This window comes from Thunnus maccoyii, chromosome 14, assembly GCF_910596095.1.
Source record: "Thunnus maccoyii chromosome 14, fThuMac1.1, whole genome shotgun sequence".
NCBI classification, from domain to species: Eukaryota; Metazoa; Chordata; class Actinopteri; order Scombriformes; family Scombridae; genus Thunnus; species Thunnus maccoyii.
The window spans coordinates 12,055,136-12,070,311 of record NC_056546.1 but is presented as its reverse complement, the minus strand read 5'-3'; the positions used below and the strand labels follow the sequence as shown (position 1 = coordinate 12,070,311).

Below are 15,176 nucleotides of genomic sequence, written 5' to 3'. Positions count from 1 at the left end.
CTAGAGGGTGATAAATTATTTCTTACAACAGGGATATGCCTCCTTTCAGCAGCAGGCTCCTCCTCAACCCAGATCTGCAAAATGCAACCTGGTGCTTTGCAGACAAATGAAGTTTTGTCATGCAAAAGTGTCATCATCCTCTGGTCGGCTAAATGGGTTATTGTTCAGTCTGTACCCGTCTGAGGTTTTGCAGGGTCTGTTGATGTTTCAGCTCTTTGATGGCAGAAGTGACAGTCAGTGTTTTCAGTTTCTTTGCCCAGTGGTCAGCTTAGCAAGAGCCACAGAACAGACAAACATTATTGTCTCAGTTGCAACAAGGAATGTGAATTGTGGCATTTTTCAAAGCATCCTGTCAGTGTGTCAGGGTACATGCATACAATGATTTATGGATTGGGGATTTTATCTGATTGTAGACTCTAACTGGGCAAATTATGGGTTGTAATGTGATGTGGTTACTGTGCCAATGAGAAAGGATAATTTAGGGGTTTAGTACGAGATCATTGTTTCCTCCACAATCTCGTCCTTATTGTCCATCGTGACAAAATGTCATTCAGTTCCTTAAAATGGAAATGCAAATGTCAAACAGAGAAAGAGGGAAAGAAAACTTAAAAAGGAAAAAAGAAAGACAAAGGAAAAGCTGTCATTTTGATCGCTTTGACACATGATGGATGGCTGAGTGTTTAAAAAAAAGAATATCAAAGAAAAATATCAAGAAACACAGACACAGAGAGAGCCAGACTTAAATGAAAGAAGTGAAGCTTGGTTTGATTCACACAATGACCAGGGCCAATAGGAAAAACCCTCCCAGTCTTGAGGAGGGAAGGGGGTGGTGGGGATTCAAACTAAGGCAGGCTTTACAGTGAGTCAAACACTCTCAAAGACAGACTACAGACAGTCTCCACAGCACTAAGATATGGGCTTACTGTGACTGAAATCTGGAGCTAATCTCTAAAACCTGAACAACAACAACAAAAAAAAAACTAAAGAAGTTAGACAGAGTGAGAACGCAAGAAAGAGATACAAATAGAACAGGAAGATGGAAAACTGATTGTGTCCAAGACTTCTTTAGCGGGGGGAAAAAAGAGGAGCAAGGACAAGCCTGAGGATACTACAGATTATGTTGCCATGGAAACCAGAACCTGGAAGCGGACGCAAGGACCACTGAAGGTGGACAACCTCCCCTGACTGCATCCTTGACACGTTACTGTCCCGCTGTGCACTGTGGTGAGAGGTACATGAACTGTTCTTCACTTATTTAACACTTTATTTAAGAGTCTAAACTGTTTTACAAGTTGCAAGAACTTTCTACTGATGTTTTAGTGTCAGCTACCACAAAAACTATTATGCACTAATTCCAAATTAATGCCACCTCTGCTACTTAAAGAAAGTTGTTGAGGCAATCTGATACACATGGACATATAAATTACCACATTTTATTGGCTATGTTTTCATTTTAAATAAGAACAGGACCATAAACTACAATTATTAGTGCTGAACTTTATTTGCCATTTAAGTGAAGAAATATTGATAATAACATATGAAACTACAATGTACCAGTAAAGTGTATAGTGTAGATCATTGAGTGCTGGTTTGATATACCCCACGTGAGTGCTTCGAACAAGTGGGCAGTAAGTGACTGACTGCGATAGTGAGGCTGAGTGACTCACTACGTCTCTGAATGACTAAGAGCACAACCATGTAATTTGAACAGCAGTAGTTGTACAGCTATTTAGTATTTCTGCCAGCAGTGAGGGTTTGATTCCCACTGAGGCCACCCATAATAAAAATATACGCCTCCAAGGCACTGCAAGGTGTTCTGGATAAAAGTGTCTAAATTACTAAATTACTATAATTAGTGGTTGGAGGTTCCAGGGAATTAGTGTTGTGAGGGAGAGAATTAATGAGTGATGACAGTGTGTTGTACTGTACGTCTCAGTGAGATTAAGACTCGGTTTCGTTTTTTCCAGTGAATTTGAAAAAGAGAGAATGAGTTATAATGATTTATAAAAACCTGTATTCTATGTTTACAAAATAATCTCTTTTTCTCTCTGTTCATGTGTACAGGTGTATATCCTTGTGTATGTGTGTCTGTTTATGTTCACTTGTGAGTCAGTAGTGTGTAGTCATGTGTATACTAATGTGTATCCAAGTTGGTGTGTGAACATGTGTGTGTGTGTGTGTGTGTGTGTGTGTGTGTGTGTGTGTGTGTGTGTGTGTGTGTGTGTGTGTGTGTGTTGCTACAATATGCGTGCGGTGAATGGTAGGGAGTTTGCCTTCTGATCCTTCTTACAGCTCCGGTGACTGCACCACCTTGTACAGTCCACTCTGATGTCAAAGCGGCTTTAGAACATGGACACATTACAGTTTCTTTAGCAACAGAAAACACTTCATTGTAAGCCTCTAAAGATAGTAAAACTGGTATTTTATAGAAGCCTTAACAACATACTTAACATGTGAAGTGTACACTTTACACATGGACAGGTACTAAGAAAACACTGAGGAAAGCGGATTAAATACAGCAGTGTAATGCTGTATTTGGGCCAGTTGTGGCAACTGTTGCTGTTAAGATGAAAACATTTTTAAACTAGCAGAACATTCACCTTGCCTGAGAGCAAAATAGGGTTTAATAGAACTACTTTTAAACTCCTTAACAAGCAGTGGCGTGCTGATGGGCCAGTCATTACAAACTCATGCTGTGCAGTCAAGCCATTCTCTCCATTCTAGTGGAGATCCCAAAGTTTCCAAACACACCAAATGTTTATAAAATGGTTGACCACAGTATAAGATTATATTAGTTACTAAGGGGAAACAAATAGTAGGGAAACTGTATGTTAAGGGGTTTTAAACAAACAAATTCCACCTCGACAAAAAATGAAAGGTGGTGTTAATCGCTGCAGTTAAGTAGTGTCATCCTGGTCTGAAATGAGAAACACTGTACTATCATAGCATCTCTAATTGCCCCTCATCCACCACTAAAGCACTTTATGTTGCAGAGGCGAAGGAGTTGCCTTACATTCTTGCCAGTACTTAGCTTGGAAAGCATTATATCTGGGCTGCTAGTCATTATCAAGATGGATTGTGGTGACAAATGGCTGCCCAAACTGCCTAAAGCAACCTCCTGGCAATGTTGGCATTAGACACATTTACACAGCAAGGCCCCCGAAAGGAGCCCCTCCTGCCCCCCCCCCAACTGTTAATGAGCCAACAGCCGAGCGTAGTTTGGGAAAATACAATCCGCAAATGCAGATAATGACATGGTTCCTCTTTGTGTAATTGGCTTCAAGTGAAAACATTTCATTTACCCTTCTTTCCCTCTTTCTCTCTCTCTCTCTTTATATCCTGTGTATGTGTGTTTGGGTCTGTGTGTGCGTGTGCGTGCATGTGTGTTGTCACGTATGGGTGCGCGAGTGCATGCGTGTGTGTGTGTGTGTGTGCGTGTGTGTGCATGTGGCTATCCGTGTGTGATTGAGGTTTGAGCTGCACGGTGAATTAAATGCAGTTCTACTGTAATTAACTGCACTTACCAGTCTGTGTATGAGACTTTCTGACGCACCAATAATTGAGGCATCAGGTTTTGTTTGTTTTAACCTGCCTTTGAAGACATGCTGGGAAGACGTTTCACATGGTTTAGAGGAAGTACATCTGTGTGTGCAGATTTGAATGTCTTGAAAGGGTTCTGGATTCTTTTTCCATTTCTTTTAATAATTGAATAACAGATGTACTAAAATATTTCGAAGCTAGGCAGGAGATTTTCATGACTAATTTTGTTTTTTCATTTCACTTTGAGATTTGGAAAAAAGACCCATTGTTATCCAGACACAAAACATTACCATGGTATTATAATGCCATTCTGAAAAACAAAACATAACAAGTTCCCACTGATGATAATAGTTGTTTTCAAAAAGGCTTGTGTCTAGCTCAGCAGTCTCTCTGGTATTTGTTTCTGGTATTTGTAATTTCATTAGAGGTCTGAATTTTGGAACCAAGGTCTGCCACAGTTCACTGAAGCATGTCCCCCAAGTATTTGTGGTTCTGGTAAAACATAAAGCTGTGTTTGTGGACAATATTAGTATTTAGCAGACAGAGAGGTCCGGTTCAGTTCTGTCTCAGCATTAACACAGAAAACCACAGTCTCCTTCCGTCTCCGGGACTCTGTGATGATTAGTGCATGTGTCAAGGAGAGACAGACAGATAGAGTGACAGAGAGAGACATATGGGGAGAGAGAGAAAAATAAAGAGACAAACAGCTTGCGGAGAGATATACAGTTGTGGAAAGAGGGCATATACTATACATGAAGCCCAAATGGAGTTGGTTTTGTTTCCCAGTAGGTCATCTGTAGACTATCATTACCCCCTGTCCCAAACCCCACCATCTCTTCAGCCCCTTTCCTCCTATCTCCTTACCCCAACCACTAACCGCCCACGCATCCACCTCAGTGCCCCCCCCCAAAGACCCCGAATCCCTACCCCAAAACCGCAATTTGTCTTGCTGTAGAGATTGATGAGTATAGCTTGGCAGGACCGGCGCTATCATACTTAGGCCTTGTTTAGGAGTGGAGAGGGAGCCCGGCTGCTGACTGTAGCCTATAGGCCATCTGTCATGCCCTACGTATGTACACAGTTGGTCAGGTCATCCCTCCAAAGTCCCCGGGGCTTTGCAGACTGTAGCTCACTAGTGTCACAAGGTGCCTCTGTAAGCGATGGATAGCTGAAGAGCAGTGAAACACAGAAGCAGAGCCTGTTCCTCTAACTAGGGGTTCATACATTTAAATACACAGTCAGCAGGAATAAGACGGTGCAGCGAAAGACAAATGAGACCATGTTGTACATGGAAGGTAGATCACTGGAAGATAGAGTGGGGTCATGACTCCCTAATGCAGTAGGTGGTGGAAGGACCCAGCGGGAGTCTTTGGTTTAGTTATTCTAACCGTATGATGGGTGTGCATGAGTGTGTGTGCTGGCTTTCACATACATTATGTGTGTGCATGCAAAAATGTGTGTCTACTGAAGAAATACTGGTCTGAACTGCATTTTTAAGATATATGAGGAGATATATTTGATGAAATAAAAATAATTCCTTATTTCTGTGATGCTTTTACTGAAAAATGTATTTCAAAATGCATTTTTCCAATTTCAGAAATAGACTTGATTGTAAGTGTAGTGCAAAATCTGAAAATATTTCCCTCCTGCACACATTTTATCTCTTAATAAAGAAAGCAAAAATCCAAAACAGATTTCTGATTTCAAAGGGAATCAGATTTGAAGTCAAGAAAGTCTTAAAAATAAAATAGGTCCTCTGTATCTGTTTAACTCAACATATCACCCAAACCACAGGATATCCTATAGGAAAAGTCTGGTTAGACTTCATACTACGTCTCTGCTGGATGGACAAACAGCTGCTGTCTAGCTTATGGCAAGTGCTGCTGGGACAGTGATATACAGACTTGAGTGCTTGTCCAGTTCGGACAGAACTACTATGACCCCGGGGTCAAGGGCAGAAAAAAGGAGGCAAAAAACAAAGTGGATTATGATAAAGTAATTTGTTCCATGTCAGAGTGAGTTGCAGGTCCAGGAAAGGAAGACAGGGAACATACAAATTTGCACAGCAAAGAGGAGTCTGTGAATAAGAGCAGCCAATGGCCTTGAGGCAGTTGGTTCTCTGTCAGAATTTCTGACTTGATGTCATGCAATGCTTGTCAAGAGCAACATCTGCTGAAAAGATGCTTGAGTGATGGTCAAAAATGTGCTGGCGCAAATACTGACAGCATGCACACGGGCGGATACTCCGTCCTGAATGGCAGAAAAATCATTTCTCTAGATCATACTCCATATTTATGATGCTAGCATGATACAGAAGGCACTATGACTATCAGGGACACTATGGGTCATTCTCAGTTTGCTCTATAGTATATCACCAAAGAGTAGAAGAGCAGACTCCCAAAGGGTACTGTAGAGTTCCCCAACTCTTCCCCTAATAACATGCAGATGGGCCTCTCTAATGCCTGTTTACATATCTGCGGCATAGTTCATGACTAAAGTAAGCAAAGCCCTAATTATTTTACCCGGTGACGGGACCAATAAAATCAACTTCCCCTTCTCGTTATGGGTGTTTAAGTGTATCCTTTGATGGCAGGGCTTTGTTTATTTTTGGAAGAGTTGCGTAGCCGAGAGGAAAGCAAATAGAAGTAATGACACAGAGATGCTGACAAATGGGGGCCCTCGTGATGGATTCATTTCCTCAATGATGCCTGGAAGGCTAGACTGCGAAGGTGATTCAACATGAATGCACGTTCGCACACTTGGATACATGATTGGCAATATTAATGTCATGTTAGGAATTGTATGACTGTCATGTATCATTACATATTGCCTGAATTAGTATTACACCAGTTTTTTAGATTACATTCATGTGGTAACAGATGTTTTATTCTTTGTTCTTGTTTCACATGTAATGCATAGTAATGCGTGTCTCTCTTTTTATAGAATGCTGTGGAAAATAACTATCCCAGTCATACTGGCTGGGGTGCTCTGCATCACTGCAGAGACCAAAAAGCCCAGACCCCAAGGATCCATCCCATCCCCATACAAGACCAAAGGGAACCTGTCCTCAGAACGTCACCACCGGCTATTGCAGCAGAAACCAGAGGTGTTATCCTCCAGCCGGGAGGCCTTGGTGGTAACAGAACGCCGCTACCTCCGCAGAGACTGGTGTAAGACCCAGCCCCTCCGTCAGACAATCAGCGAGGAGGGCTGCCGCAGCCGCACTGTGGTCAACCGCTTTTGCTATGGCCAGTGCAACTCCTTCTACATCCCCCGCCATATGGGTCCAAGCTCGGGTCAGGGCCAGAGCCGAGGCCAAGCTTCAGGCTCTGGAAGAAAAAGCCACAACAAGGCCCAGGAACCATTTCAGTCCTGCTCCTTCTGCAGGCCGCACCGTATCACACAGCTCACAGTGCAGCTGGACTGCCCAGACCTGCAGCCCCCTTTCAGACACCGTAAGGTCCAGAGGGTCAAACAGTGTCGCTGCATGTCTGTGGATGTGAGTGGCCATGGGAAACTGTGAGGAAGGACTTGAAAGGCCTTTTAAAACTGAAATGAAATCCCAAGTATTGTCAAAAACAGAAATTCACAAACCTTGCCAAACAAGGACTGGCCTCAAGTTGAACCACAGGAAAATGACATGAAACATGGAACTGGTATTATTAAAAACAAAGGTTCAACACTGATTTAATCAGACTTGCAGCCATGTTGGCAAGCTGATGCTGTTGAAAGAAACTGGTTCAAGTTGCTGTGCAAGAGACACTAATGATGAAGCAGCCAGTTTTCAACAGTGAACAAGTTTTTCCTATTTGTACATTTGTCCCTAGAAAGGAATTATGAAAGTGCGTCTGAGTTTTAAAACCACAGAACCTTATGGATTTCTTCTGGGAGAGATCGTGTTTTTACCTGTAGGAGCTGTTGACTTTAATTGACTGTATTTTAAAAGTATTGTATCCGTTATCCTGTTTCTCTTCCTTAAACTCTTTGGTGTTCCAACGACACACAATTGGATGTCAAGGAAAAGATTCAGAGAAACATAAAGCGAAACAAGGACTAGTGGCATCCAGCTGCTTGAACACAAGACTGGCTATACAGATTTGCCACAAGTATACTAGCCAGTAGGAAAAACATACTGCAGCATGTGTAATGGAGGTGCAATGCAATATATACAGTATATATATATATATATATATTTTATGTATGTGTGTAATTATGTATGTGAAAAGTATATTAAATCTATTTCATATAAAACAACAGTGGTGTTTAGAGTGCATGCAGTTCTGTACCACTTAATTTTACCGTTGGACAGCTGATAAACAGAAAAAAAAAATCAGCAACAGCAGAATATCTATTAAAAATTTATGTAATTTCTTTTATTCAATAAATATATTTTTTCATGGTCAAAAGGTATTCAATCAAAAACATATTGTTGATATTGCACATAAACGTCACATCACATGATCCTATTGCTGCATTAACATATGGATGTTTACATACTCTCACAAAGTAGGAAAGGCAATACTAAGTGCATAGGGTTTTGCTTAAAACATAAAGCAAGTTGATAATACTGCTGAATAAAACAATAGCAGGTCTCTATCAGATCACACCACTTGGGTATACATGAACTTTTTGGAAGAAAAGGCATAATTAAACACAACAGAGGAGGTGCTGTATTTAAAACATAGATATAATCATTACTATGATCTGAAACACACTATATGAAAGTAAACTTGTCATGTTTCAGCTGATGTAAAACAGGTTTCTCTTCTTACATATAACATTTAATTACAGATGATATGTCTCTGGTCTACAGCACTGATTTGACCACTCCACTGTGCGATAAGGCACTTTATGTCTGACAGGTGATCTATACCTACCGGATTATAAATGTTATAAAAGTCTGTGCTTTTCTTTATTGAGGAAAGGACATACAAAGAGGAAATGTTCATGCCCTCCTAGTAAACTAGACTTGGGATCTGCACTAAAAAAAAGAAAATAGGTTACATATGGCTTATAAAATACGACGAAAGCAAGGATATAATGTCGCTACAAATTTCTGCAGTGAGCATTTTCTGGCATTTTCTGGCAAATGACTCGACTACATTTAAATCATCTCAGCTTAAAGATGTCTTTTGGTAGCAATATTTCATTTAATTATTGGAGTGCTATCAAGGGGTGGCTGTGAATGCCGTTTTTCATTCCACTTTTAAACAATATAATATCCAGTTTGGACCAACTCGCAATAAACAATAATTGTAAATCAACTGAAAACAAATACTGGAAGCAAATAAATGTTGTAAAAATGACTGATGAGTCATGTCATATTGTACAAACAGTGCTTGTGCAATAGGCTTGGTGATGATAATTTTCCATTCTCTGCTTCAGATCTTCTGACCCAGCTTTGCCTTCTGTGGAATAAAAAAAAAAAAACACAAGTCTGAATTATTTACAGGTGGCAGCACAGGCACTTATCTCGATACATGAGGTGCTTCAACAGGAGATCTTGAACACCTTGAGAGGTGTTTGTAAGGAACAGAGTCTGCTAGGTGAAGAGACAATTTGCACAAATGGAAGAAAAAAAGACGAGGGCTGGTAGTGGTTAAAGCAATTTCTTTTAAAAAAGGACAGATGAGCTGAATTCCCTGTGCAGAAGAGAACATATAATACTGTAACTGAGACAAGAAGGGTAGACGTACTATTCCAGTTGCATGTTTGGGTTTGACATTGTAGGTAGCTTTCTCTCTAGCTTGTTTGAAGCACTCCTCGGCCATTTTGACCCTAGAAAAACAAACAATTACTATCAGTCACTGTATGCACCTCAAATGCAAATAATTAGATGGACACACACACTCATTCACACAGCTGAAAATCACTATTTCACCATACAAAAGAAAGACACAGAACAACAATTTCAGCTTAGGCTGTCCAGACTATGGTCATGTGGAATTTGGACACAATGATCTCGGTTTGTCAAATGGCCAGTCCTCCTACTCTGAAATGACTCACTCGTTTACTACTGCATGGAGAGAGCCAGCAGTGTCACTACTCATTTGTGCTTTACAAAAGACAAAACGATCAGCATGTTGGCAATGAGTGAGTACAACAATTTACACCAACAGTCATGCATCTTGCCTCTATTCATTACATGGGTACTTCGTGTGCCAGCGCTGCATGTTTACATGGCCATACAGCGTAGGTGAGGATATATATCTATATTTCCACTGGAGTCTAAAAGTGAAACCAGCAGAGTGAGAATTGGGATGATTGCCTGTGGCAAAGAGCGAAGAGTTAATGCTTTCAGATTTGTTTTTATTCTTTCCTACTGAACAAGCAAAGCTTGTGACATTTTGCTTATCTTGAAAATACATATCACAATTCAATCTTCATTTGACATAATGGACCAATTTGCTTTTTGTTAACATGCGCAATACTATCTTTATATTCATCAAACCACTGGAAGCTAACTGGATGCTGCATGTGTTCTTTTCATTACTGGGGTGAGGACAAAGATTTGGGTCATTTAACCTCTTTTCCCTTCATGAATTTGAATGAATCTGATAGGATCTTCAGTGAGCACGAGATGTGCTGTAAGTTATTAATGGTTCGGGAACTTAACGCTTGGGGAAAATTCTAAATGTAGGAACATCAGTCCATCTGTAATGACATTTTAAAGGTCAGAAATTGGTCTCCTCTTCCAAAAGACAAATACAATGAATCAAAAAACTCTGATGTCTCAGCAGGATTTGGTTTTAGGACAATCAGGTCATGTGTCCTGTCAGTATAATGTCATATTCTGAAGTAGGAAATTTGTCTGTTATCATATGCTCACCGTTCCTGTAACATCAGCTTATTCTGCTTCTTCCACTGATCTTTGAAATCTGTGGAAAACTCGTGCCAAACGGAGAAGAAAGTGTTGGGAGAAACCTCTTTCTCTCCTGCCTTGGGTTTAACCGAGAAGGACACGCTCAACTCCAAGAAGCTGAGAAAAGGAGAACAAAAACATTACTTCAAGACCAAACTATTACAACATGAGATTAGAGAAACCTACGCCGATTATTGTGAAACCTGGCAGTGCTAAGCAAATATGCAAAATATGAAAGTTAATCTTGGAATAATATGCTTTTTCAGAGATTTAATAGTAGAGTAACATAAAAAACACAAAGCAATGATGACTGTGCATTTCAGGGAACAACAGTGAACACAAAATGCAATTACTGGCACAAAAGCAGCACAGTCATTCCATTTCCCCTGACAGATTAACTTCAGGGACTAAAATAAAACTCATACGTCTTGTGTTCAGCTTTGTCATTTCTCTCCCTGGTGTGTATCCATGGTGTGTCCATGTAAGTACACACACCTACTGTAATGTGTGTAAGCATCAGCGAGGAAACAGGGGGAAAGACGTATAACCACAAGCTAAAGACAGATCTAGCAGAAGGAAAGAGCGCACATGGCAGAGGATGACACATTAGAGTGTTAAATGTGGTGGCCATTTGCAGTGGATCAATACAGTGGACAGGTTGGGGTCTCTTTGTTTGGAGTGTGCTATAGGAACACATTCCTCGCCAGCAGTAACAGAAGCCTGGAGCCAAGGCTGTCTACTCTCGCTCCGCTTAGATAAACAACACAGACACGGCAAAGGGGGCCTCCCGTCTACTGAAGGCCTGGCATGACGGCCTGCACCTTCCATGTAACTGAAGGAACGAGGAGTCCTAAATATTGACAAAGCAGCAAGATTATATTTCTTCACTGCAGTGAGAATATATCACTTCAAAACTGTATTGGATGTATACTCTCTGTTGCCTTTACTTTCAATTTCACAACTGGGATCACGGATTTGACGCATGAGAAAAGACATAATTTAAAGCCATGAAATTGAATAAGAGTGACTGCAGGTGAAGAGGCTAAAGATAAAGAAAACTCTTACATCTTCTGAGTATCTGCCAGCTGCTTCTCCTGTGTTTCCAGTTCAGTTTTGGCTGTAAAGAGAAAAAAATTTGATAAAAGGGAAAGAGCTCTGAGTGCATGAGTAAATACAGGATTATAACATTTCCTGTGTCACCTACAGTGCTACTTGTATATACAGGAGGATTCTACATGTCACCATTACTTAAATCAACAGACATCTTCAAGGTCACTGGTGTGCCACCAGGTTATTGAGTGCTGGATTGTCCGCTGTTGCACAACTGACAAATGAGCACTGCAGATCACAGGACAAGTGCTTCTTTGTGCAGAGTTGCTTCCAATGGAGACAGATGACTGTGTACTTGCTTGTGTGTGTGTGTGTGTGTGTGTGTGTGTGTGTGTGTGTTTGTGTGTGTGAGAGGTTGAAATGTGTGAGAGGAAGAGAGACAGCGAGAGGGTAAGGAAACTGGGAGTTGGACACCATGGTACACATTAGAAGATATTTCCAGCAGGCCACAACACTTATCTCAGTGGGCCATCAGGATCCTTTTGACTGTGTTATAAATTATGATATAAGAGAACAGCAGTGAAATGTGACAGCCTCAGTCAGGAAAATGCTACAGGTTACTCCTTATCTAATTTCAGATCCTTGGGCTGATTTTCCAGCCCATTTTCAAATATAACAGAGCAGTAGTGGAGTCAATCCAGCTGTATTTTTTGTTTTTTTTCACTCATCTATATCCCTCCCAGACAGCTCCCTCAAGGTCAATAATCTGTAAGATGGTGCTGCCTTCAACTGTCAAATGATCAGGAATGACCTACAGTGAAGCCTCCTCACGGCTCTCCAAAACGTACATGACAGTAGATGGGACAGGGAATCTTTCCTGGCACAAATGTGTGTTCTGCTCTTATCCTGGGAATATCTGGTTGCTATGTGTAATTGAAGCCAGAGTCATATCTAAAGATCTTAGTCAAACCCATTGAGGCCAGCACTATGCTTAACCATTCCACAGTGCTAAAATCACTCTGTAGTCCACAATCGTGTCGCTCTCTGCTGACGGCTCATCAATAAATGATGACAAATCTGTAAATAATATGAATGGGGCTTGCTTAAAGTAGTCTTAATATCAGTACGGTGCTTTGATTTTTGAGCAAAGGCGATTTCAGATGCTACTAGAGACCATTTACTTTAACGCTAAAGTGGAAGAATCTGCTATGAGTGATGTAAATTTATGTAAACTCATAAATTAAAGTACATAAACTCAGACACTCTTTGGTAAATGTTCCCCTGTGGATGGATTATTTAATATGATTAATTGCATTCTTCATTACATTGATGATCTTAGAGAGATGTCAGTTCTGTCAGTGCGCTAGCATTCCCATATGGTTCAATATGACAAAAATCAACATGTCTATGTGTGATTTTACCATAATGTGGTGAACAGTCTTATTTTGATATTGATTTTAACCATATCAGCTTACTGAGAGTTGTAGAGTTGTAGGAAAGGGGGAGAGAGAACATCAGTCTTGCTAATCTTCATGTCCATCAGAAACAGATTATCACATGGCCAGTGTTCTCTTGCTAGTCACAGAGGCTCCATCAAAGGCCTGCATGCATGAGAATTTGTGGATCGAGCGGGGAAAATCGAGCTAGACCAAACAGCAGAGCTCCAACAAGTCCGCTCCCACTGTTATTCTGTGGTTAGTTTCATGGTCAGAAAATAAACAAAAGCGGTTTAAACTGTGGAGCCAGAAACAGTTTAACCCCAGGCTTTTTAGAAATTACAGAAATAACAAAAATAAGACATTTGGCTGTTGTTCTTTTTTCACCGCCACAGTGGAGGAACCCCAAGAATCCCGTCTGGAGCCTTGTGAGTCACATGTCCATGTTATGGTGCTTACATTCTGCTCTCAGAGGAAAAACCTCGTCATTTGCATCAAAGAGAGAGCTCCCATATTTCTCTCGAACACAGGGGAGACAGCACAAGAGAGGAAAAGAGAGAGAGGTAGAGATGGAAATGGGAGAGAGCTTTCATCTGCAGACTTCCTTTAAAATGGACAGTGAGCATTACCGCGGAAGAACATGTGCTATACATTATACTCTCATTTGAATACAAAAGCAGTTGGAGAGAGGTCTGTGAGCCAGGTCCTTCAGAAAGATTGGTCACAGTCAGCTGAACGTATAGCCAGGGTCAAAGCCAACGATACATAAAGTATGACATTTGGCTTGCTATGTTAAAACAAGCATAACAAACCAAGTCTTACACCTTTGAAGTGGACCACAATATCCCAATATTGTAGATGTCAGATTATGGAGATAAAAGCATAACTGTATGACATCTGGTGGACTCGACCAACAGACATGGCGTTTTTTGTGGAAGTTGCAGGCTGTAACAGTATCTAGAACAAAAATGTAGTAGTAGCTGTTGGCCTCCTTTCTCACTTGCAGCTAAAGATTTTTTTTTTTTTTTAACTTTAGCTTGTTCTTGTTCTGTGGTGTCTACAGGAGATTTTTAGCTACACTACTGCCATTGTTTTTGGGATGACAATGTTGGTCTGTCAGTTGGTTGGTCCACCTCTTTGGTCCAGACTGAAATAAAAACTAATAAAATAAAAACTACTGAACGGATTGCCTTGGAAGTTGTTACAGATACCCAGGATACCCAGAGCATGAATCCTAATGACTTTGGTGATCCTATGATTTTTCCACTAGCGCCACCAGCAGATCAGCAGGAGTTTTCATTTATACAGTGAAATATCAAAACACTGGATAGATAGGCACACACTTTTGTATAGGTATTCATGGTTTCCACATGATGCATCCTTTTGACTTAGGTGACCCCCTTACTCTTCATCTAGCACCACCACAAGATTCACATTTGTGGTTTTGAGTGACATGTCTTGACAACTATAAGATGGATTGGCATGAAATTTGGTACATTCATGCGTTCATGTTCTCCTTAGGATGAATTGTAATATCTTAAGTGATCCCTGACTTTTCATCTAGGTCAGCAACCATCAACAGGTAAAATTTTTCATTTGTCCAGTGCTTTGGTTTATATGACCTGCAAAACTAATGTCTGAATGCTAACTAGCAAATGGTAATATTCAGCAGTTTTAAACTAAGATGATGAACATGGTAAACTTTATATCTACTAAACATGAGCATATTACCATTAACATGCTCACATTAGCATTCAGCTCACAGGAACCAGTGCCTGAGGACAGCCAGCTAACGTGGCTAAAAGGGTAATGGAAGCGGAAATGCTCATCATTTATAATCAATTCATCATCATCTTTTTAACAGCCCTCTTGGTAAAGACCCCACTTTGAAGGTTTTTTTAAATTTCCTAATAGCACTGCAGGACTGATAGAGAGAGAGAGAAGGTCAAGGAGGCAACAGGGTGCTTTCAACCTCCCTGACACTCCTCTGAAAGCAAAAATCCTTGTTATTAGAACGGGACAGGAGTTGGAGATTGGAAAAATAAAAGGAAGACAGGAACTGAAAAATTTTAAACAGCATGAACAAGGACAAATATGATTAAAACATGACGTCAAAACTACTAAGTGAAAGGGATCAGGTGCCGAATATGTCAGTTTTTCAGCCTCTCAGGCATCCAGTTCTGTTCTCCGCTGTCAATTTGCAGGCTGCATGACAGGTTCACCTTCTCTTCCTATGACGCAGAGCAAGATATACTCTGTTTTATATGGTAAAGATCAAGATAAAAGGG

The 15,176-nt window shown here is 40.6% G+C and overlaps 2 protein-coding genes across 3 annotated transcripts in view; one reads left to right on the top strand and one right to left on the bottom strand.

Moving 5' to 3' along the window:
* The first annotated feature begins 107 nt into the window (after positions 1–107).
* grem2a (gremlin 2, DAN family BMP antagonist a) lies at positions 108–7,686 on the top strand. The gene is made up of 2 exons (XM_042433945.1): positions 108–1,231; positions 6,484–7,686. Exon 2 carries the CDS (start codon positions 6,485–6,487, stop codon positions 7,061–7,063), a length of 579 nt encoding a protein of 192 aa, XP_042289879.1. The 5' UTR covers positions 108–1,231; position 6,484; the 3' UTR covers positions 7,064–7,686.
* Positions 7,687–7,891: 205 nt separating this feature from the next.
* LOC121911868 (formin-2) overlaps positions 7,892–15,176 on the bottom strand; it is a 41,433-nt gene continuing 34,148 nt past the window's right edge. Inside the window, exons 15-18 of one of the 2 annotated variants that reach the window (XM_042433770.1) lie at positions 11,468–11,519; positions 10,370–10,519; positions 9,237–9,318; positions 7,892–8,948 (exon numbers count right to left, since the gene is read on the bottom strand). In XM_042433770.1, the coding sequence (XP_042289704.1) occupies positions 8,922–8,948; positions 9,237–9,318; positions 10,370–10,519; positions 11,468–11,519 (311 nt within the window). In that variant the 3' untranslated portion in view covers positions 7,892–8,921. Of the gene's footprint in view, positions 8,949–9,236; positions 9,319–10,369; positions 10,520–11,467; positions 11,520–15,176 lie in introns of those variants that run through there. The other variant, XM_042433771.1, reaches the window with a different exon arrangement.

Coding starts and splice junctions, on each gene's coding strand:
- grem2a (XM_042433945.1), top strand. CDS start 6,485: ATGCTGTGGAAAATAACTATCCCAGTCATACTGGCTGGGGTGCTCTGC.